The following is a 24,188-nucleotide window of genomic DNA, read 5'->3' as shown; positions in this document are numbered from 1 at the left end:
CCTTTGTAGCGAGAGCATTTGCAACATCTAATCTTGGTAAAAAAATTGAAATTAAACCAGGGAAAATTTCCATCAGCATCCACCTGAGATATATATATATTTTTTTTTTTTAAATGGACCTTTCTCCAGTGAAATGTTCCATTTCAGCCTGGAAAGAAATCTCTCATTTTGCTCTATTTACAAGAGCTGCAGGAATGAAGATGTGGATACCCAGAAGTGATCCTCTGACGTCATTTTAACTCAGTCTACTGGTTAGCTCTATTAAGGATAGAATAGGGTTCCCTCTCCCTGCACTCAGTGGGTATTTTAAGGAGGAAGATAGGATCATGCAGGCTGATGGAATAGCACTGACTGGAAAGATGTTCTCCATCATTCCAGTCAGTGCTATTCCAGCACCATGAAGCATTAACAGAGGTTTTTATTCCCTGAATTTGAGCTTGTAAGCTGTAGGTAGGAGACTGAATTCTTTCATCAGTTATCTGAATACTGATTTACCAGCATTCAAACTAAGTGTATGGAAAGCCTCCTTAAATTAATGAAACTTTTAATAGAGGGTAGGTATACTGTTAATCACCTACTTAAGCAACCTCAAGGAGTAGAGATCCAAAGAACACATTAAGGTTTGCCTAAAGGTAGAGTAGGATTTACATTGTGGAGGATTTGATTTGAAGAGAGACCAAAAAACCCTTTAAAGTATTTCATAGGGAAATAATGCTTTGGTTTGGTTATCATCTGTGGTCTTTACCTGATTATGGATTATGGATTATGGATTATTTGCAAAGATCCTTTCCTGCTTATTTGATCTGAGTGGTTTTTTATAAAAATGTCTGGACCAGTTTATTTCTATGTTTCAGAAATGCTTTTCACATACATTTGAAATGCAGGATCATTACTGTCTACAACATGTTTTTCAGACAGTAACAATGAATTTCTACAGCCAGATGTGAAACTTGGGGGGAAAAAGAAGTCATAATGGATGTACATGCAGGAATCCCCTTTCTCCCTTAGCTGTAATTGAACAAATGGCACTGAGATAATACTGTAATTGTTTGCCTTTTCCATTAAGCCAATATGAAGATTAAAGTACCATCTGGCTTTCTGAAAACTAAAGTTAGAAAACCTCCAGCTTGAAAGAAAAAGCAGTTGGATCCCAGTTGAGTGGACATTTCATATGTAATCTAACTTTGCTCCTCTCCACTCAAAGTTCTAACCACAAATAAGCACTCAGAGCTTTTCCCTCTTTGTAAGAGTCAGCACCCTAATAGAAATTTTTCAAAGTACCTTTTCCTGAACAACTCTGATAACCTTGGGTCTGTTCTTGTATTTATGCTCCAAGTGAGTTTAAAGACAGAACCTGAAAAGGAAATCTGGTTGGATAATTTCATAATAAGGGTTCTTTTTTTTCCTTTTCTTTGTGAAATCATAACTTTTTCAAAAACATTGTTTTCAAAGTTCCTAGCATTACTAAAACTACACGTTTTGCACATTTATAGCAATTTACTATGGCATTTTGACAAATCTTTTTATTTAATATTACTTTTAAGATCTTCAATAGCTTTTGCAACCATTACAGAAAAAAAGAAATTAAGTAATGCTTTACCTGTGAAATCCATTCTCTATTAAATATTTATAATTTCAATAAAAAATAAGCTTTTTATATTATCAAGAAATTTCACAAAAAAATAAAATGAAATTTTCAAGTTCTATGAAACAAAATTGGTTTCAGGAATTTTTTTTGTAAATTAAACTAGTTTTTCTTGGATTTATTTCTTGTTACCAGCTCATCTAAAAACTTTCTGTTGATAAGAAACAGAGAGTAATTTTTAGGGAAGATGTAATCCAAAAGAATACTTCAGGACTGTTAGTCTTGAAAATACTGTGTCTAGTTTTTTCCCAGGCACTATTACCACTATCAGAATCAGAAACCCACTTTCATTTGATTGCTCTTGTATGAAATTTAGCCTATAAATAAACACATGCAGGAACTTCCCCTTTTTTCCATCTACAAGGAGTGATAATGGGTGATGTTCTCCAAAGGCCTTCCTTTGTTACCTGTCCAGCAGAGGTGGAGCCTGCTCTGCCAAGAGTGTGCTTGTGACACTGAAATATGCACTTGGTATCCAACTAGTACACCCAACTGTTCCTGCTAATGAAGGGAATGTGGGATCTGAATTTTTTAATAGAGGCATTAAAGTTTGAAAAAGCGTTTTTCTCACAAAAAATATTGTCCCTCATCTGCTGTCTTTTTGACAATCTCCAGTATCCAAAAGAGATTTGAGAGAAGAAGTAAACATGAAGCATTCATGAACTGTAGAAGTTTTGCTTTTAGAGGTACGCTGTAAACTCAGTTAAATCCACTGGGACCTTCATTATGGACAACGGTGCAAAACCTTAAAAAAGGCACTTAAAATAGGAGGTGATAGGATGGCCCAAATCTCAAGCTTTTTAGTGTCTTTTCCACACCCTCAAAAGGGAATGTCCACCTACCAGCTTTGACTGGGTTATTTGGGCTGGTTAGAAAGCATAACTGGTAGACAGGGAAGTCTGTTTTAATTAAGTGCTTTTTTTTTTGAAATATTTAAAACTCAAAATCCAGTGGCCATCCACGGATTTCAGTTTCCTTCTGAGTGAACTCAGTGCCCCTTTGGTTCAAGCAAACTTCAATTGGCTTGAGGAGCCTTGAGGAGCAAACCTTGCTCTTCCTCTGGCCTTGTCTGACCACCAGTGCTGGGTCAAAAGTACTGAGCCTCATTGAGACAAAGAAGGCAGATAAAACCCACTGCTGTTACCCTCAGAACCATCTGATAGTGCTATAACAGTGCACTCCTCATGTGACAGGGCAGATGGCTTTGACACATTTCTGCTTTTAAAAAAACCCTAAAAGGTAATTTTTGAGAAGGACATTTTCAATAAAGGCCTCCAGATTCAGTCAATGCATGTGACCTTTATCGAGAGAGAACATAAGACTGAATTTGGGATTTTGCTCTTTAAAGCTGTGACCCCCCCTTGTTGTTCTTGGAGCAGTTTTAAAATTACAATTTAGCAAAGCCTGTAGTTATTGCTGTGTGCTTCTGTCTTGGCTAGCTGAGTTGTATTTAGAAAAATCTGTGACATAAAATTCTCAAAGCTAAACTCATTGAGCTATTCATCTTTATGCATGAATTTAGGCAAGACTACCAGTGAGGTTTGGTTTGTATAGTCACTGTTGAGCAACACTGGGAAACAGCCAAGATATGGGCACCAAACACTGATGTGTGTAATTTCAAAGCCATTTCAAAAAATGATGTCTGTAACTATTGTCTCACCTTCACTGACTGTAAAAATGAGAAAAGTAATGTTTGCCCAAGGCAAACAGGGTTTTGAATATTAATATGTATTTGTAAAGCACATCAGCAAGGTAAGTCGGGACACCATTTGACCATGAATATGCAAATACACATAATCCTGTATTTTCACACCTTGCAAAATGATGCAGACAAGAAATCCTTTCCTTCTGAAATACATGCTTCATTAGGCAAATTCCATAACACAGAACTATCAGCAGCAAGCTGTGTTGAGATTCCACTTGCCATTTTATTTTGATCAGAACAAGAATAGGGTTTTAATATGTCTTGTGATTTTGTTTTAGATAAAATCTCCACCCAGTGTACATCATAATTTCTCCTGTAGTGTTTTTCAATAAAAACTCTTTTCTGTCTGAAGAAAAATGTGCTCATTTGTTCTTTTCCTCATTGTCTCCCCAGTGCATAGTTTGGGACTGGGATTCCAATGGAAAGCATGACTTCATTGGAGAATTTAGCTCAACTTTCAAGGAAATGCGAGGAGCTATGGAGGGAAGACAGGTAAGTGGAAACCACCTGAGCAATCTCAATATGTAATCTTTGTAGAGCAGTGTTCCCTAGACAATCCTGTCATAAAGCAGGTGGCATTGCCTCATCATTTCCCAGAATTTAGTTGTGTTGATCTCCCCCACAGGTTTTACTGTTACCTGGGCACAGTAATCTGAAAATGTAAAAGAGCATTTGTTCCTGTATGTTTATGCCTGAAATACTTTAAGATTTTTTTCCTAGTTCCCATTCCACAGGCATTTCTTTCTGCTAAGATTTCCTTTGAGCCCAAGCACATGTTTTCCATGAGGTGCTGTGCTGCAAAGCAAATGCCCATTCTGGCTCCTCAAAGCATTTCCCTGCTGGCCTAAAGGCCTCTGTTGGGTGAGGGTCATTCTCCCTCTTTCTCCATTTCTCACATGCTGCATTCATTGCTGCCAGCTTTAACTAGAACCCATCATATGAAACTAATTGGTTTTCTAAGTATTTCATGATTTACAGCCCTAAGGGAAAATGAAATTGTTAGCTTATCAATAATTTCACTTCTTTATGTCAGCCTGATCTTTTCAAATTGCAGTTGATAGTAATTACTTAATATCATAAGTGATTTGGTATGTCTAATTCCAGAAATCATAATTTTCTATTATTACTTACTTCTAAAGGTGTTAGTTTTGATAAATTCTCTGAGGGGGAGTTAAAAACGTTGATCCTGCAGATAATTTGTATTCATTGTTCCACTGTTGTTGTGATCTCCCAAACCCCAAACACAAATGCCTAATAAGCTTTATCTGGGCTTTTTATTAAGGTTCTGTTTATAATGTGTTAGCAAAAATCTAACACAGAGTCAGAAGGTGTTTGATAAGTGGTAAGCAGTCAGTCTATGCCATAGGTCAAAAAACATTTATGGCTCTTCTAGATGTTTACTGTTGAAGTTCTTAGAATACACCAAAGTTTGGCAAATGCTGCTCATGCATGTAAAATACCGCTGATATGCATCAATCATATATTACTCCATTATAATACCTTGTGAACACAACCTGAGTGTAAATGAAACCCTGTTTGCTCTCTCAAATCAAGTCAGAGGATCAAAACTTTTATCAAACAAAATTTCAGTGGAAATAAGGAGGTAAACAGATCCCAGAATGAATAACATTAACTAGGCCAGCGATGTGGCAACACTGCAAATTTGTATACAAATACCTGTGTCTCAGGTACCTGTCTCAGGTACCTAAATACCTGTCTAAGAGTGGTAAAGGGTGTGTATTTTCAATGTAAGTGTCTTAAAACCCCATCATGGTCCTTCCCAGGAGACAGTTTGTTGGCCAAAACAAGAGCCTTGTTGTCCAGAATGCCAGGAATGGCTCTGCAGGATAAAAGATGTACTTTATTCTGATGGAAAAATAGTATGCTTTTTTTCATCCTCTGCTAGCAAAAAGGATGATTACTCTTTCAGAGGCATAAGAAGTTAATGCAGCCATTTGTCAGTTCTTGTTCTAGGTTGTCACTGCAGTATCAGAGTGCTGTCCCAAAATGTTTCAATTTTGCCCTGTGGTTTGCGTGAATCTTACTCTCGCTATGTGCCTGCCATTTGCCAGTCTTCAGGTTGTCTTTTACCTGCAATCTTCCTCCACATGCCCTAGGAATTGTGCCTTTTTTCTTCCCTGTTCCTCTCACTCTGTTGTGGCTGTGAAGTTATTCTGTGGGCTTGCACCTGCAAAATCCTGCTGTTGCTATAAGTAATTCTCATGGGGCACAGTTGCCACCAAGGTGGGACTCAATTTCCTTTCTCCTCTTTTCTAATCCTTGTTTTGTAGCTTATTCTAAAGGAAAACAAGATTGAGTGGATAAGATTGTAAGTATTAGTCATTTAAGTGGCTGATAAATTGTGGTCCAAAAATATAAATGCACATGCTAGATGGCTCTTGCCCCTGATGCAGTCAGGGTTTGGTGAGCACTAATAGCACAATAGACAAGAACAAGCAGTAGGAGTTTGAGCAAGTCCTGGTGGAGATGAGGTACTTATGGAAAACAATACTGTGATCCCATGTTGCACAGGAGAGGTCAGTTGTGTGGGAAGCCGTGTCACTTGGCTGGAGCCAGAATGCAATTTCCCTTTCACTCTCCCCCTGTCCCTCCCTCATCCTATCTCATTTTTCTCTATTCTGCAGAAAGAACTATTGCTGCTAAAGGCAATATATTCCATTGTCTGTGGACCCCATAAAAACATCTCAGTGCATAGTTTATGTCAACATCCTTTGTGCAACATTAAGTAGTGTGATTAGCACTTGTCAGTTCTTTTCTTTAGTTTTAGCCTTCCTAAAGAAAAAGCATGTGCAGTGGAGTGTTTACTTTGAATAAAGAGGTTACAGTGCACCTTGAGAAAATTATAGAGAAGAAAGGTGTTTTACCTTCAAGTAGGTGTGTTGCTAGCTATTTCTGATAAGGAGGGCCATATCAGAGAAATGTAATTACATGTGGGTGGAGAGATGAGTAGGTTAAACATAGTTCTTTGTTCCTAGAAGAGACCCTTTCATAGCCTCAGACCAGAAAATATTGTTTTCCATGTAGTACTCCTTTCAGTCAGAGGAATAAAACTACATCCTCCAGCCCCTGGTGTTAACATTCTTTCACATTGCATCACAACAGTGTTGAGATGGGAGCCAAAGGCTGGAACTTCATCTCAGATGCTGTGGAAGCTAGAGTAAAGAGTAGGGCTCAGGTCTGGCATCCCTATTTGATTTGCTAAGGAGATGCAGTGAAGCTTCTTGTTCTGGTTATATTTTCTTTTGTGCAGTAGACTTTACAGCCAGCTACAGTACATTGCCTTAGTTCTGTCAGAATTTAATCAAAACACCCTAGTGATTGTCAGCCAGGGTTTTTTACTTTCCCAGGAAACTGGAGAGAATTGGAAGGAACATTCATCATTGATAGGGGATCCAGGAACTTTGATTAAGCTTCAGCTGCAAATCTGTGTGGTTTTGAAGGAGGCTACAGCAGTGGCACAGATCTCCATCTCTGCCCATCAGCAATGTCTGTCTTGGCTGGAATCAGCAGCACAAGTTGTCACAGATGCATTAAGCAGTGAGAGTGGGAGTACCACAGTTTGTGCTGGTGAGCAGCGTGGACTGTGTGGTGTGAGCTGCTAGTGCTTCTCACCATTTCACCAGCTCACCTCATCTCTGGAGGAGCTGACAATGATGTTGAAGCTGCCTTTTAATTGTACATAGTTCATCCTTCAGAAGGCACAGAGCATTCTGACCCATTCTTCAACCTCCCCCTCTAAAAGTAAAGATATTTTTGTGTTGTGGCCAATCTATCAACTGCTACAGAACTGCTTGAGATGGACAGAATGGATATGTGTCACCTGCTTACTTACAGGAGCTGGTGCTGCTTCTAAGACTGTTCCATCCCTGGGCTGTGTACTGATTATCCCAAGTTTTGAGTGTCAGCCTCAGATGAGCTTATTGGCTTCCCTTGGCTGTGAGATTTCTCAGAAATGCATGTATGAGACCAGGCATCATTTAGATAAATGCTGTGAATCTAGCACTTGTATCTTCTGAGTGGTTGAATCAGTATTGTGTGAAGAGAAGAGAAAATTCCTTACTTTAATGAGATCACTTGTTTTGATCAGAAGTGGCATAAGTTGTTTATGAATTTCTTTTCTGAATGTGGTATGTCTTGGGTGAGATTTAAAAATCTTGAATTACGACTCCTTCAGAGTGTTAGGTGCTTCTCCATGACTGAGAGGACTGAATTCTGGGAAAACTTGCTGGTCTTCTGTTTTAAGGAGACTTTCTGATCATGAACAACCTCAGGATAATAACTTTATGTGTTTCTGTTCCATAAAAATTATCTTATGGTCACAGACTGTTATGTTTTGACATCTTGCCTCTTTTCATACTGGCCACCAATAGAAAATGGCACAAAGACATCCTCCTGTTCAAGTGCACATCTGAAGCAGCCCTTGCATGAGCCATGGTTTAATGGTGAAATCGGTGGTGCTGAGTTAGCAGTTGTACTCAATGATCTTAGAAGTGTTTTCCAAAGTGTAATTCTGTGGTTTCTAGATCTCCTCTCAACACTTTCCACCATTCAAACTTTATTATTTACTCTTTCACCATAATCTTGACACAGAAAAACCCCTCACAATAAGAATAACTTCATCCTTATCTTTTTAAGTGAAATACTAATAAGTACTCTGAGTTTATTGTGTCTTAAGATTTCTTCCAAGAATACATATATTATATTTTTAATGTGTGTGTACAGTGGCAGTTTCTAAGGTGCTCTAATATTAATCTATCAAGTATATTTAAACAGGACAAGAAGAAGCTTGAGATTACATAAATGTAAATGCTATTAAAGCTTATTAAAGTTGAAAGAAGGAATCCTCTACTAATGAGAAAAAATCCCTTTTTTGTTGTTTTTTTTTTTTTTTTAATGAAGGCAATAAAGCCAGAGGGATTTGAGAGGAAAAAAAGTCCGAGAAATCACCTGGATCCCCATGCAGCACAGGAGTTACATAAGGGAAAAATCTGTTCCTGTATTACATAAAAAATGGACACGTGTGCATTTGCACACACACAAAAGGAAAGAGTTGGAAGAGACCCTGATGTACTCCTCATCTCCACTGACATTCCCGCAGGTTCAGGGTGTTTTTAGGGAGGGCTTTTCCATCTGCTAGCTCTTCAGATGACTCTGCACAGTGAGACTTTTAAGCTCTTGGTAATGGGCCAAGGTGTTATTGACACCTATGGACAATTCCAGTTTTATCAGGAGACAGCTCAGTTCACCCAGGACTGTCTGCAGCATCAGCAGCTGCTCCTGGCCCCAGACAGGGCAGCAGAGGGTGCAGCCACACCAGGCCCCTGCCAAGTCCCTGTCAGGAGGCAGCCATTGGTACAGCCTCAGAAGTGCAGGGGATGCTGGGGAAACAAGAAATGCTTTAATTTCCACTTCATTTCCCGGGGGCAAGTTTCCAGAGGAAACCTCTGTGATTAAAGGCAGCTCTTCTCTCTTGGTGGATGTATTTCTGGACAGAAAAATAAAAAAAAAACTAAAAAACTGTCCTGTGCTCTTGCCTGGAGGGATGGCAGGAAAAAAGCAGCCTTCCATGTGGGAGGAGACTCAGTTCACACAAAAGTGGTTTGTTTTTCTTGAGGTATCAGAAAGAGACAGTGCAGGATATAATGCTGCCTGCTATTGATTGGGGGTTTTGCCCCATCCATTAAGACTGCAGTGCCTCCTTTGTCATTCACAAACTGTGCAATTCATTGCATCAGCTGAACAGGAGGGAAGAAGAGAGAAACTGAAGTGCAGGGGAGGCAAGAGAACATTTTACTGCTAACACAAGCTATGCCACAAGCATACAACAAGCAATGAAAGCTCTCTAGCCCTTTCCTCACAGGCCTACCTGATGTCCTGGTGTGCTAGCACTGACCCAGAGAAAGCATCTGCTGTCATCTGTCTGGCCTTGGGGAACATGAAACTCTCCTGACACCTTCAGTCCTTTCTCTGAATAGCTTGTGCCACATACTGTCCAAAATTTGCTTCTGCAATGGTTGCCTTCATTTAGCCAGCCCCACTTCCCTTTGCTGGTGTGTGGCATAAGTGGTTGCATTGTTTGCTTTTCTCTCACTTCTGAAGGTTTTGTAAGAGAAGAAGTAAGGGTATTTGGAAAGACAGTATCCTTCAGTGCAGAGTAACATCTCCCACTGAGGGATCTATGTCTCCTCCTCACAGGCACAAGAGGATTGGGACCTTCCAAGTGTCAGCATTAGTTCACTGACTCTGGGTGAAGAAGCTGAATGGAGTTTGTTCAGAAATTCTCCACACAGTCGTTTAAATTTAAGTGTATAAAATAAACACCAGCACAGTATAGTTTTGGGAGTCCATTACCAACATCTGCAACATTACTTCAATTAACAGTAGATAGTTTAAAACCAGGTTCTTTTTGTTTCAGATTCTCTGTGCTGTTCGGTAGGGAAAGAGCTTGCACAGCCCAGAGCTGTCAGGCATTTGGAGGAAATGCTAAGTGACTTTCAGAATGACAAATCCAAACTTCACAATGTTTACCATTAGTGTCAGATTGCAGACTATTGCATTAGTTTCCTCTCCGCTGAAAAGTTAATTTAAGAGCAAAAATGGATCGATAAAAAACAATGTCAGATACCAAATCAATACTGGGAATGTAGGAACAGACTGGAAATTGAGGTTGGCCTCAACAGTGCAAGCAAAATATTTGAGAATTGTTTCTCGTTATTAGTCACCTGCTTAGAGCTGTATCCTGAATTCTGTTCTCATTATAAAAGCTGGATAAACAGTAAGACCTGTATAGGGAATTTCCTTCAAATGATGCTTGTTATATCTTTAGCTTCAACTGTGGGAATTGCCAAGGATCCAAAACTGGATCTTGGTGGGTAAGTGAAGATTGAGCTTTGTGAAAAACAGTCTTACTGGCTTTTTTTAAACCTATGAAATGGGAAATGTCTTATCTCTCCTCTCTTATTCCCTTCCCTTCGTTATACTATCATCAACAGATTTAATAAGTGCAAAATTGTTCTTTCCTTTTTTTTCCTACTTTCTGTAAATTTTCTAGTCTGTTCTATCCACATAAACCAATAATGTTAGTGACTTGCACATAGAATATTTTAATGAGCTTTAGTAGTTACTGAGATTGTTATCCATACATCTCAAAATGCTTTGCAAAGTAAGTGAACATTCATAATTGCATTTTACAGCTAGCAAAGGGAACCTGAGATATTATTTTCTCTCTTGAAGTTATGTTTTATGCCACTTTGTTCCTTATTTGTTATAAACTTCTTCCATAAAAATACTATGGAAATTTCTTTTTTCAGGTTTAAATAATCCTTTTCCTAAGAAGAGAAATTATATGCATAGTATATGGCTTCATATAGGTTAGGCCTTGTTTAAATAAGCAGATTGAAAAAATATTCATGTTGAGTGATGCTAGAATTAAGGGTGTTCACCTTGGATGTTCAGGGGAAAGCTAATGCACCTCTCCAGTGTACTTCAGTGTGAAAGGGAGGAATGCAAATCCTGTCTCCTATTTTTTCTTTCTATTTGATATATTGCAGTTTATCTATGAAATACAGACAGCATGATTTCTTTGACAGAAATGCTTTGAGTAAGTGTGCAGACAGCTGTGTGTTAAACCATTTTGCCTGACAGGAACCTATCAAGATTAGGCAGTGCTTTTGCCTTGCTTTCAGACCCAAATATGAGCTTATTGCACTCCAGTGTTGTGTTACAGAGCACTCTCTTTGCTGGGAAAAGAAGGGATTTTATTTCTTGAGCCTGACTGCTTCTCTTGAGCAGAGAAAAAATGTTTACGGAGGATTTCCCCTGAACACGAGGGTCAGTATCTGCCCTTCTTCTCAGTTGGAAAATCTGTTTCCCAATACAAATAACTGAGCTGTAGGCTAGCTGGGAGAGCAAGCAGATGTGCTTCCTGCAATTGGAACAGTTTTTTTGTCTTTTCGTATCCTTCACTCTGTCGCCTGTCTCCATTTCACAGTGATGAAGATAGCTCTCCTCTGCTGTGCAGAAATGGTCTCATATTGCTCCAAAGCCATATGTTTTGCCTTCCCTTTTTTGATGTTTGACAAAATCTCTGAGTCTGGAATACTTCAGAGACATCCAAATAATTGCTGTTAGACACTGGTTTGAAGCTTGATGAAATTTCTGGGGCTGAGCACAAAGTAAAAATAGTTTTTGGTGCTCCAACACTTTGCTAAAATATATCACATATGTACCTCACTGTAGACAAAGTATTGTAACACTTAGGCAGGTTTTCATTGTAGGAAAAACACTGTAACACTTAAGACGTGTTTCATTTCAAAATGTCATAATAGAGATTTTTAGATAATAAATCATTCTGGTTCCTTTTGGAACTGTATTTCTTTCTGTTACCGAGTGTCACATGTTTTGTCTCCACACTTGAGAACAGCTCCCTGAAGGGAAATAGTAATGTTATTAACCACATTAACAGCATATTAGAGATAAAAATCTGTATATACAAATGCCAGTAGGCACTTGCATGTACAAATGTACATTTTACTCCTGCAGTAAAAGGCATGAATAACACTGTAAACATTAGAGGTGAGGGTCTGAAGGCTTGGCCTTATCACTCTGCCTGAAACCAAAGGAAGGCATTTCAAGTGGAAATTATTAAGAACCTGGAAGATGTTATGAAAAGAATGAGATGTATTCTAGTAACAAGGCAGGATTGTTGTGCTGTAAAATTGACTATAAAGAAAGCTATAAAAAAATTTCAGAAAGGGATTTTAATATATTCTTATGGATAAGTTTCAAATCTATCATTAGTTAACTGCATCTTTGTGAACATTTTACTGATTTTCTTAACTTTTTATTTTGCTATCAGACTTAAAGGAGAAAGTGAGATGATTGCTGACCAGAATTTTTATAATCATGAGTTTAATACAAAAGTCAGTGCTACTGTGACAACAGTTTTGTAGTTAATACAATGCATCAGGTTACTCTCTCCAGTATTTTCATTTGTATTAAGTTCCTTCCTTTTTTGAGGATCTCAAAAGATCCTCAATCTTGCTTATGTAACACCTCAAACTCCAAGACTGGAAGATGGCAACAAAGTAATCTGGATGTCTCCCTCAGTGCCCTGTCCACATGTATATGTTCAAAGACTGATCTTTGCCCTGGGCCTTGGTCTATTCTCTGCATAGTTAACAGTTTTCTTCTTTTTTTCCTCTCTGTGCACCATTATCTGTAATGATTTAGTCAACTGTGGAAATTGGGCAGTGCAGTTTTTGTTAATTATTCAATCTGTATGTAAAATTTTCCCGCAGAGAATGACTGCTATTTTTTTCACAGGTACAATGGGAATGCATTAACCCCAAGTACAAAGCAAAGAAAAAGAACTACAAGAACTCAGGCATTGTCATCCTTAACCAGTGCAAGGTAAATATATGTTTTGCTCTTTGACTGTTTCTTTACGAAGCTCTCAATTATACATTTCAGTGGTGCTTGGAACAAAGTGGAACAGCCTGTAGAATAGCAAAGGAAACTATTCCCTACAAAAAGTAAAGGCAAGGACTTGAACCTCAAAAGCAAGTTGACTGTCCTCAACTCTCGATTCATTTCTCTTGCCCTATCCCCACTCTTGTACAATGGAAAAGACAATACTAAACTCTAACACCTAAATACTCTCCAACTTTGTGTGTATGCCTTGTAATACTTCCATTATATCTGCACCATTGCTCTTGTTTCTCCTAAACAAACAGCAAATTTTTCTCTGACTTCCCACTGAGATGATGGTTCTGCTTTTTTGTTTTCCTTTCTGTAGGTTTAGAATTTTTTTTTCTGTTTATAGTTTTGTTTCTGTCTCAAACTGTATTTAATGACTCTACCTTATTTTCAGTTGGTCCCTCTTCTCCTTCCAATTTTTTTTTTTCAGGCAGTTCTCCTGTTTTATCAGTACACAGCTAAGTTGAATGTCTTGCTTTCTTGTCTGCAGATACACAAGATGCATTCTTTCTTAGATTATATCATGGGAGGCTGCCAAATACAGTTTACAGTAAGTGTCTTACTTCTCTAACTTGTTTTGAAGAAAAGGAATCCCCTTAGATACCAATTCATTACTTTCAGAGAAATGATTCTTACATGCCATTCCTTGGTAAATTATTGAGTTCTTCTTGCAAAATGTATTAAGGGCCAGCCTTCCTTTCCAGAATGAGTCCTCTGTTAAAGCAAGTTGTTTCCCCTGAAATGGTGCCATAATGAAAGTCACACACAGTGAGATCCAGCCAGGGACTTTTCTCTGTCAGCCTGGGGTAAATGCTGGTGTTTTATATCTCAGCCATAGCTACCAAGTAAGATGGTACTACAGGGGGACACAGCTCTAATTTAGAGTGTATTCAGAAACTATTCACTTCAAGGAACAGGGTGTAAAAGGATTTGCAGGGCTCTTCATAAATAGAAATACAGGGTTTTGTATTTCCAGTTAATAAATTTTGAAACATTAAATGATGTGTGGGTTTGATCTTTTTTGTATCATGTGTCTGAAAATTAATATACTTAATATAATGTAATATGAATTAACTATAATGTGATAATGAATATATCAGTTTTTCCCATAGCATAGGAATACAGATTGTGGCTCAGTTCCAATCTGGTTTATGTGATTTCTAGTTTATGCCAGCTAAAGGGCTAAAATTTTATGCATAAAGGTAATATTCTTCTTCTGGAAATCTTTTCTTTTCCTGTAGCATCCTGCCCTATTTCTGCTCCCACGTATAAAGTAGCAGATACTGACATGTTCCATTTCACATCTTTCAGGCAAGCCTCCATTTTCCAAAAAGATTTGACAAAAAAAGAAAGATTTTTTTAATTGTACCAGAAAGTTCTAGCAGCAGCTATAGACAGTAGTGGATTGTCTTCTTGTGTTCAGATCAGATTTTTGAAGTGTTAAACATGGACTTTGCCCATACTCATCACAAACTCATTTGATAGACCCAGAACTGAGGACTGTTTTGGTTTTGAAGAAAATACCTTCTGCAGTGGACAAAGATCTTTATAATTGTATTCCCTCATGTAAAGCATACTGTGTAATTACTTCTCTGCCTTACCTGGCTACTTCTTCTTTTACCCTACGTACCAGCAATGCACATTTCTCCTTGAAGTCTGAAACTTCCCAGTCACTGGAAGCCCCTTTAACTTATCTTTTCTGACATTTCCTCCCTAAAATATGACTGGAAGAACTCAATTATCAAATTTATTCAAGGTCATTATCAGAAAGACATTAATGCCTTCAGGTTATATTTGAAAGACTTTTCTAGTTAGGCACATGCAAAAATCAGTTAATAGGCATTTCCCACAACTCCAGCTCAATAACAGGAGCACTGCCACCATTAGAAAGTATCTAGGGATTTACATATTAAATTACAGCTTTTCAAACTCTGATTCTTCATAACTGTTTTCCAATGGAAGAGCAAGTTCTTAGTGCAACAAAGGGTTACGGGAATTTGCTTGCCTTTTATTTACTTGTCACAGATTTCCTATTAGTAGGCTGCAAAACACAAGTTTGAAAGTGGTAGGGCAAATGAGTTAAAGTGGATAGTGGCTTCTACTGTATTTTACTGTATTTCATTTTACTAAAATGAAACAAACAATTGGTTACAGAAAGCTTAAGTAAGGTCATTTTCAAGGATGGGCAGTGAGGACATAAAAGAAATGGAACAGTCATTATATTGTCAACCACAGAGATCCCTGAATTACTGTGCCCCTCAATGGCAAATCCACAGTATTGTGTAAACTCATTCCTATCAGTTTTCAACCTGCAGGGACCCAGGGTAAGCCACTGTTACGTCTCTGTACCTATGGCTGTCTGCATCCATAACCCAGTGGTTCTACCTCAACATCATCACAAACTGGCTCTCCACATATGTTCCTCCACTCTTCTTCCAGCAGTCCTCAGCACAGACTGGTTGTGAGATGTGTTTTTGTTTGCCAAAATGAATTCTCCAGTGGTCACTGAAACAAAAGGGTGCAGCCTGCTGGGGAGATATTCCATTCTCCCTTGCTTTCTGCATGCATCATATAATCTCTTCATATAGTCCTAATCTGATTAATTCAGACCACTGAAACAGAGGAGGCTTATTCCTTGGACTTTCCCAGATTTCCATTTTTTCTAACTGTAGTGGATTTGGGATTGCTTGAAACTCTCCTGATACGTGTATTGTTGTTGTCGCTGTCCTAATATTAATGGTGTTTGTGTTGAGTCCGTGCTGTGTACAGGCAGTATGACACAACTGTGATTTGAAAGGGCACTTGCTGAGGGAGGGAAACTGGGATGCTAGGCACACATTTGATAACAAAAAGCTGTAGTGTGATGTACCTGATAATTTCAGGCACTAATGGAAGCCTTGGTAACATCATGCTGTGCATTCTTGGGATACTTTGTAGCTTGATTGTAGAAACCTGGTTTGTAGTTAGAAAGAATGTCTCTGTAAAATGAAAGTAAACTTTTCCTTCACTTTACAACCAGTTATTAAGAAGCTTTCATCTATAGAGATCAATAGTGCTGATTCCAGCCCTCTATTTTTAAGCCCAGCTTATTGCCAAACACTGTATCTCTTATCAGAGAGTGTACCCTGCTGCAGAAGAAATGTTCAGAGGTTGGCAGTGCAAATGGGTCTGTAGTCAGAAGACATTTTCATCACTTCAGGAAATACAGCAGAAAGCATGTGTAATGTGCATAAAGGAACTGTAATAGAAAGATATATTGGACAGATACTCTCTCAGGCAGGTCACGGTGTTGGGCAGCCTGATTTGTTGCTGACAGATCTAGCAGGAGGTCCCAGCTATGTAGGATGTTTTGAGTGTAGTAAAAATCACCCTTTTACAAGTCTGAGGATAAAAAAGAAGCTGGTACTGAGTGCAGTTATTGTTCTGTTATTCTCTTATTTAGCTGAGGGAAGATGACTGCTACACTTGAACTGATACATGTAAAGATACACTGATAAAATCTAATGCACGCACGCTAAGATTCCTACTTTACTGCCCAAAAGATAAGCTCAATTGTGATATTAACATAACTTTTGTCATATATTAACTTATATATGTTTACAAGTCCTTATCCAATGTATTTGCACAAGACCTTGGTCCTGTTGGGTAATGCTAAAGGAGCAGAGCTCTGCATCGTTATTTTGGAATCGTGGCCATTTACAGCAGTCATCTTTCTTATAATTCTCCTTATGGGAGTCAAACAGAGATTTGGATCAAATTCAAGAAGCATGCTGCATCCAAGTACAAATATTCATAAATTCTTCATCATAGGAAATTAGGATATTTTTTTACTTATCAGCAGACCTCTACTTCAAGGACCATTTCCAAAAGGAAATTTGTTCCAGGAAGTTGGTTTTTTTTTTGCTTTCCCAAACACTAGCCACAGGCTTTTTTCCAAGCTTATGAAACCCACTCCTTATTCCTATTCCATATTCTTGATTTCGTTTCCAAAGCAGTTAGCCATAAAGGGAGACTTGTCCAGATGTGTTTGAGGTGTCACTAAAGTCTTGTTAATGGGTTTTAGGGTTTTGGGATTGTCAGTAAAGACACCTACTTTAAACAATTTTACAGGAATCCTCTTTGTTTCCCTATCATACGTGGCATTTTTGTGCTTTCTGTAATCAAATTAGGGTTGAACTATTATCAGAGAAAATATACTTATTTTTAAGAAAATATGCATACCTTGAATAAGATTTTTTACAAAAATAATTCCCCCAAACTAAGCTAGTTCACACAAACATCTATGGATTTCTCTTGGGTTTCACAAACCACTAATGTTGTTTTCTTAGTCTGTTAAATATGTGTAGTGTTCCTCAGTTATGTGCCCTCAAAAGTGAAGTCATGAGAGGCTTTCCATTGATTTATTCAAGTCAAATCCAGATACCATTTTTGGAAAAAGATCTATGTGGAAAACAAACTCAGTGCTTTGGTGCCTGAGCATGAGTAGGAAGCAGAGGTGAAAGATTACTCTTACTTGCAAGCCAAAAAGCTCTTCTCTCTCCTGACTGGATGTGGTGAGGTGCCAAGGGTTCATGGATGATCAAGGCAAAGAAGGGATTTCCAAGCCTACTAGAGGTTACTTTCTTCAGCTAAAAGATAGAGGTGAAAAATCAGAACCAATGGAGGAAAGCTGTGTTTGGTTGACCTAGTATATTTCCCTTTAAATTTTTAGCAACAAAAATAAGTTTCAGAAGGGCTGTGTAATTTTTTTAAGGAAGCATGAAAATGTCATGTTTCATTTTCATTTTGAAGCTGCATAAAGTAGTGTTCCCTGTGCCAAGCAGAGGCTGCAGCTGGGGAAGCTGAACATTTGCAAAAGCAAGCTGTGCCTTCAGAGTTCTTTTTGCAGCCTTTAACAAGACCCTTTCTTACTTTTCAGCTAAACCGTAAAACTGAAATCTGAACTTGCTGCGTTTGTCTATTGAATATTCAGGTGTAATGGGTTTTTTAGAGAAATGGGTTATTGGGCGCATGAACATTTTATAAATGGCTTTGTTCCCTCTGTAAAACCCTTGGGATTCTTGTTGCTTCTCTTAGGAATTCTTATAAAGCAGCATCACAAATTCAGCAGAGGTTTTTCTGAGCCATAACTAAGGAAGATGCATGCCAGAGCCTACCTTCAGTGAGACATATAAAGAGCATTTTAAAAGGGAGAAATTAATTTTAAGATGATTCATTAATACTTGCTTTTGCATTGACTACTGCCCACAATCTTCTCTAAGGTTTTTCAAAAACAACAGCAAAAATATTTGCAGGATTCAAGCTTTACTTTTTTGCCATGCAGCTCATGTTTAAGCTTGCTATCAGCTGTGAAATTGGAAGGGTTAACTTTTAATGTTTAAATGTTTTGAAGAGAAAAAATACCAGACAAGCAATATCTACTACTACAGCCACAGTAATGATTAAAATAGCTAAGAAATATCCCTAATTGGAATTCTAATTTATAGTTTTAGTAGGACTTGTAACTCTCTATGGACATTTTTGCTGCAAAGCTTTTATGTCCTGAATGTCACCTGAGCTGGAATAATTTAATTAAGTATGAGAACCTAGAGATAGTTAATTTGATTCATTTGTATTAGAACATAATTTTCCCCATAGAATAGTAATGCAGGTAATTTTTAACCTAATTATGCCATTTTCATTTTATTATCTCTTCTTTTATAAACTGTCATTTGCTTCTACGTATATTTACATGTACAATCCTAATTCCAATTTGATTAAGTGTACTGTAAAATGACCTTTGCTGTGAGGCCGCTGTCTCTTTGCTGCAGCAGATTATTTCTGGTAAAGACATATAGTTGCTGTAGGTGTGTTTATGCTCAGAAGAGCTCTGCAGCACAATGACTTCTCTTCTTTTCCAGGTAGCTATAGATTTCACTGCATCCAACGGCGACCCCAGGAACAGCTGCTCGCTGCACTACATCCACCCCTATCAGCCCAACGAGTACCTGAAAGCTTTGGTAGCTGTTGGGGAGATTTGCCAAGACTATGACAGGTAAATAACCATGTTTGGTTGCAGAGATGTCTTTAGAAAGTGTTTTCACAGTGTGAAATTAATGACTGCCTGTGGCTGGCTGCAGAGGCTCCATGTTTAGGCACTTATGAAGAATGACAGAAAGATTAGTCTACCTTAACCTGCTTTTGAGAGTGACACTGGGTTTAGATTAGTTTCATGATAAAGAAAGTCACAGTTCTTGATTGTTTGGCTGATTTGTGCGTTAAGTTTCAGGTTGGTATTCACATGTTAAAATTGCATTTTAGGGTGGATTGTTCATGTGTTCAAGAGTAACAGCTTGGAGCCAGTTTTGTAGATGCTGGCAGCATCCTTTCTGATACACTTGGGAGTCTGTGCCCTATTCTACTGAAAAGTGTTCCTGAGACATTGACTTTGAAACTGGACTTGTAGTTGCCCAAACTGCTTATTGATGATATCTATTTTTAGAAGTAAACCCATGGCCTTTTTCAGTGCTCTCCTGGCCTGTTGAACATTGCAACCTCATCTAAAATAAATGTTGAAAGGTAGTGTGTGTACACAACATGCCCTTAAATAAACAAACAAATGCAAGTAATTGAACCAAATATGCTTTGATTACATTATGTACTTCTGTTGCTTTCAAATAGGCTGCCTGCTTCTATTAAATTAATTTCCCATTATTAATTTAATTACTGAGTGCATTTCCTTTAAATGTTCTTTTTCTGGTGATGAGACACGGTATCTTACACAGCTGCTCTTTCTAATATTTGCGCATATGATAGACATCCACCCACCACTTTGCCATATGTAAATACCAGACCACAAGAAAAAAATGGTATTTCCAGTCAAATTTGAGTTAAACTTTCTGCATAAATTGTGGAGTGACTTCAGAAGTCAGCCACCTGCTCAGAGGCACTTCCATTTGCATGGTAATGAAATGTCTTCTCAAAAATGACAAAAATACTGTTCTCTTATGAGTTCTGTAAGAATTTGATGGTCAGATTTAGCCAATGAGTTTGAGAAAATTAATATTTTATTGTACATGAGCTGTGAACTCCCCAGTGATTATGCAGTAATTTAATAATTACTAGCAATAATTCAGAACAGTAATAAATTTCAAAAAATAGGGAAAGGAGTAAAATGGGCTGATTTATGCACATGGAATTTTTGATTTTATCACTTAAATTGTGGGGTTTTTTATAAAATTAAACAGTTAAGTGGCACAGTCCCTTCTATGCAGAAATGTTAACTCCAAATCAGGATTTTTCTCTCAATAAGTATATTCCAATCAGTACCAAAAAACCAGCCAGTTATTTTTTAAATGAAATCATCAGCATCATTCTGTTCTATTGTGCTGCAGAAAATGCCTATTGATGCTAATCAGCACAACTGAGGGTGTGTGAGCAATGATCTAAGGCTGAACAATAGCCAGTTGTTTTCCCATGAAGATGTCGCCTTTTGGGCACGAGTTTGACCTGTACATGTTCTCAAGCTGTGGCACTATGAATTTATTCCCATGGACAAGTTGATTCAACATGGTCAGTGTTTTCTGATCCAAATGTCAAGTGAAGACTTTTTGTTTATACTTGCACATTTTGAATCCAGTAACTTGGAAAGGAGAATTTAAATTTTTTCAAAAGAAGGAAAGAAATTAGGAGGAGCAAGTCTTCACACAAAATGATCTACAGGTTCTGTATAGATCTTTTTTGTATAGACCTGAGTTGCAGCCTTTGTATATCTGAGCAAATATAATCTACAAGGAATTTTTCTGTATATACAGTTAAAAAAAATAGAAATTCATTAAAAATCTGAAATGTGGCACAGATCCATAATTGCTCCAGTGAGTCCAGTTGGGCTTCAGATAATGGAGCAGGACATCTGTTTCCATATTAAGACAAGCCAGAGGTAAAAAGGAACAGACTTGCTAAACCTAAGGGCTGTTTAGAGCCAGAGTGTCATCATTTGCCTGGGGGCATGTATTTAATAAGATTAGAATATGAGATCACACAATAGTAGTGCTCTTATGTGAAATTTTATAGTTTGTACCCATGAATTATCTCAAATAGGCAGAACTGGCTGATTTCAATCCAAACCAAGAAAAATAGAGTGATTTTACCTTCGTCTTGGGATTAATGTATTTGCATCAAACGTAGATGAGTAAAGTAAAATCTGTTGTTTGCAATACTTTTTGCATTCCAATAGCAGAGCTGTAGAATTCTAAGTACTTTTGCTACTTATATAAGCAGACTGGGTTTTTTAATTGTAAAAAAAAATAAATATGGTTATTAATTAAAATACTTTCTTCATTAGAAACATTCAAATTGATTTGTATGTTGGGAGGAATTGGATTAGCAAGTAATACATAGAGAGACTACATTCAAAGTGCAAATTTTTCTTTTATAAACTCTAGCTAGTTCGATCAATCAAGCCAAATCTTCTCATAATCTAGTTTTCTGTACAAATCAGCCTAGCATAATGCACCTGTAAGCAATTAATGCTCCAAATGAAGTGTTGCCTCACATCTACTAGGTACAGTGGAATAAACCCTGCTCATCCAAGAGCACTTTTATCCACATGCTTCAGAGATTCCTGAAACAGTTAAATGAGTGGAGCCATTTTGCATAGTTAAGCATGAAAGAATAAGATTCATTCTTTTATCAGCAATATTCAGAGAATGAGAGAGACACTGATTATTGCCCTGATTGTAGAATTTCTGCAGTCTTGTAGGAATGGGCCAATCTGATAATGATAAGGGAAATGGAAGAGCTGTTCACCTGCACAAAATACTTAATGCTTTATCTATATGGTAGCATTGTTTCAGGCTATGACAACGTTTTTCATAAGAGTGAAGATAGAGTGTGCAGGTGATATAACCAGTGGCTAAGCAACAGCAGCAGTGGATCATAAAGGAAGGTGAAATATTCATTAGTTTTAAGGAATTAGGTTCTAAAATGCAGTTAGAAACACTGGAAAGAGGAAAACACATTAAAAACTTGAAAATAAGAAGACAGCTTCATGGAGAATTTATTTTAAGATAAATGACTCATGAATGTTTAAAAACAACCTCATGAAGTAATAAGTGAGAAATACGTATTTCTGTTTAAAAATTTTCAGAAGCTTTCTTTTATATTAAAAGTTACATCGCTGGTATGATTTTACCTTGAAATTGTGCAAGTCCAGTCCACCTTATTTAGCATAGAGAAACAGGGGAAAATTGTGAAAAATCATTGGACACTGAAGTGCTTAAGGTTAAAAGATCTGCTTCTGTATCATTTCATATTTATTGTTTTACCTCAGTAATTTCTGTATTGAGTTCTCTGTATCAGAAGTCAAATAAAATGTTTTCTGGTGACCAGCAATACCAGCCTAGCCAGGATCCTGAAAAATCCGTTGATCGCTACTATATATATGTATATTCCCTCTACATGTTTTGCACAATGAGTCAGGAAGTTTATTTAAGGCAGATGGGATTAAACCCAACTCTCTGTGCTGGTTTAGGGCTTCTAACCTTCAACAACTCTGGTTGAACAATGGTTTTAGCCACCCATTAGTTTTGGAGCCTGGTGGAGACCCCTTCAAGAGAATGCTGCTTTCAAAGGGTGGGTGGCAGGTGTCTTTGCTGGTTGAACACCCAGATATGAGGAAAAGCAAACTAATCCAAAAATTGAAATAAAGTATCTGTGACTAAAATCCTATAAAAGCCATGAAGCTCTCCTAAGTCATATAATAATTTTGAATGTGTCTTGTTCTGCATGGCAGCTTTTGCCCAAAGCTTTTCAATTTGTATGATAAAACTGCATCCTGCTTGGCATGGAACAACAACACCTATTTGTAAGCCAGAGGGAAAAAAAACCGGGGAATCAGGGAACATTTGCTTTCCCCTTTTGTCCCAGCTAATGTCTGTTCATGTCCTGACTGCAAGTCAGGACCTGAACTACCTCTTTTTATATAAAACTAGAGGTGTAGTTGTGTGTATATTAATGTATAGGTATACATATAACACAGAGCTATTAAATATACTTATGTATGTACAATATTTAATGTTAATACAGAGCCATTCAGTAAAAAAAAAGATTTTTTAGTGCTGTTTACATCTTCCCTCTGTGCAGAGCAAAGCCATAAACCACAATAACAACAGTGCTCACAGTTTATTAAAATGGCTGGTGCTTTGATCCTAATGATTTGTTTTACCGGTGCTGGAATACAAGCAAGTAGCCATGAGTGTAGCTCATCTTTCATTCTGCAGTGATTGCTGTTTCTATCAAAGGAAAAATGGGCTGGAATGGGACTGTAAATAGCTTGTTTGCAAGGATAAATGTTTTCCTTGTACACAATGCTAAAGGCTGAAATACTTCCTAAATGATCTTACATTATTGCAGGTTTTAATGATGTTATTGTGGGTGAAGCCCATGGCAGGTCTTGCAAATCTGCTCCTCACTTTGAAATCTGATTTCTGCAGTTAGTAGTTGTTTTTTTTCCTGTGCTTATTAATAATCTCATTAAATTACATTAAATATTTATCTTTGCATTAAAACTTCTGTTCTGAATCAGCAGGACACTAGAGCTTATTATCTAATCCCATTGAATTCAGTCTGACTCAAGCTAATCCTGAGGTATTATGCAAAGTATAGATGGCACTAAGATGGAATTAAGAGTTTTACTGAATTTGAACTTTATTATTAATTGTTTGTCCCACACACAAATGTCCAGTGCCTCCCATTTACCTGGTTGATTTTTTTTATTTTTTCCCTACACCTAGTTTTATGTTTGTGCATACATTCAGATTCTTCATTGGATTAATAAAAAGCATTCACAAACAAGTAGGAGAATCAGTTTTTGTGTGATAAATCAATATTCACTCATTGAAAATACAAGATTAGATGTAGTTCATCAAATGCCTTTTACTGCATTATCAAATGCAAAAGCATTTACTGCATTGGATATTTGTGGAACTTCCTATTCTTGATGGGCCATCCCCATTCTTATCTAGGCACTCAATGCATGATTCCATGTATTTGACCATATAGTTTGGTAAAGTCTTGTCAAATTTATCTTTTTTTAATTCAAAATCTATTTCAAAATAGTCTTCATTCTTAATTATTTTAAATCTCTCTGTTAATTCATTCACTCTTAAAGATACTGCAGATTTTTCTTCAGTTTCAAGATTCCTTGAAACACATGGAAGATTATCTCTGTTTCCTGACACTGATGTTTTCTTTTCATTAGGTAAATAGTCTCCTTAACTCTAAGTCCTCAAGTAACTCCTTGAAAGTGACATTCACACTGAGATCATATGTTAACTAATAAACTGCTTGTGTAAAACATAC

The 24,188-nt window shown here is 37.4% G+C and overlaps 1 protein-coding gene across 3 annotated transcripts in view; it reads left to right on the top strand.

Moving 5' to 3' along the window:
- CPNE4 (copine 4) overlaps positions 1 to 24,188 on the top strand; it is a 229,561-nt gene that overhangs the window by 171,687 nt on the left and 33,686 nt on the right. For 2 of the 3 annotated variants that reach the window (XM_054628050.2, XM_054628066.2), the window contains 4 exons: positions 3,744 to 3,842; positions 12,696 to 12,782; positions 13,339 to 13,398; positions 18,749 to 18,882. In XM_054628050.2, the coding sequence (XP_054484025.1) occupies positions 3,744 to 3,842; positions 12,696 to 12,782; positions 13,339 to 13,398; positions 18,749 to 18,882 (380 nt within the window). The remainder of the gene's footprint in view (positions 1 to 3,743; positions 3,843 to 12,695; positions 12,783 to 13,338; positions 13,399 to 18,748; positions 18,883 to 24,188) is intronic. The other variant, XM_054628058.2, reaches the window with a different exon arrangement.

This window comes from Agelaius phoeniceus, chromosome 1 (assembly GCF_051311805.1).
Source record: "Agelaius phoeniceus isolate bAgePho1 chromosome 1, bAgePho1.hap1, whole genome shotgun sequence".
Classification (NCBI taxonomy): domain Eukaryota; kingdom Metazoa; phylum Chordata; class Aves; order Passeriformes; family Icteridae; genus Agelaius; species Agelaius phoeniceus.
This window is presented reverse-complemented; position numbering and strand designations above follow the sequence as displayed.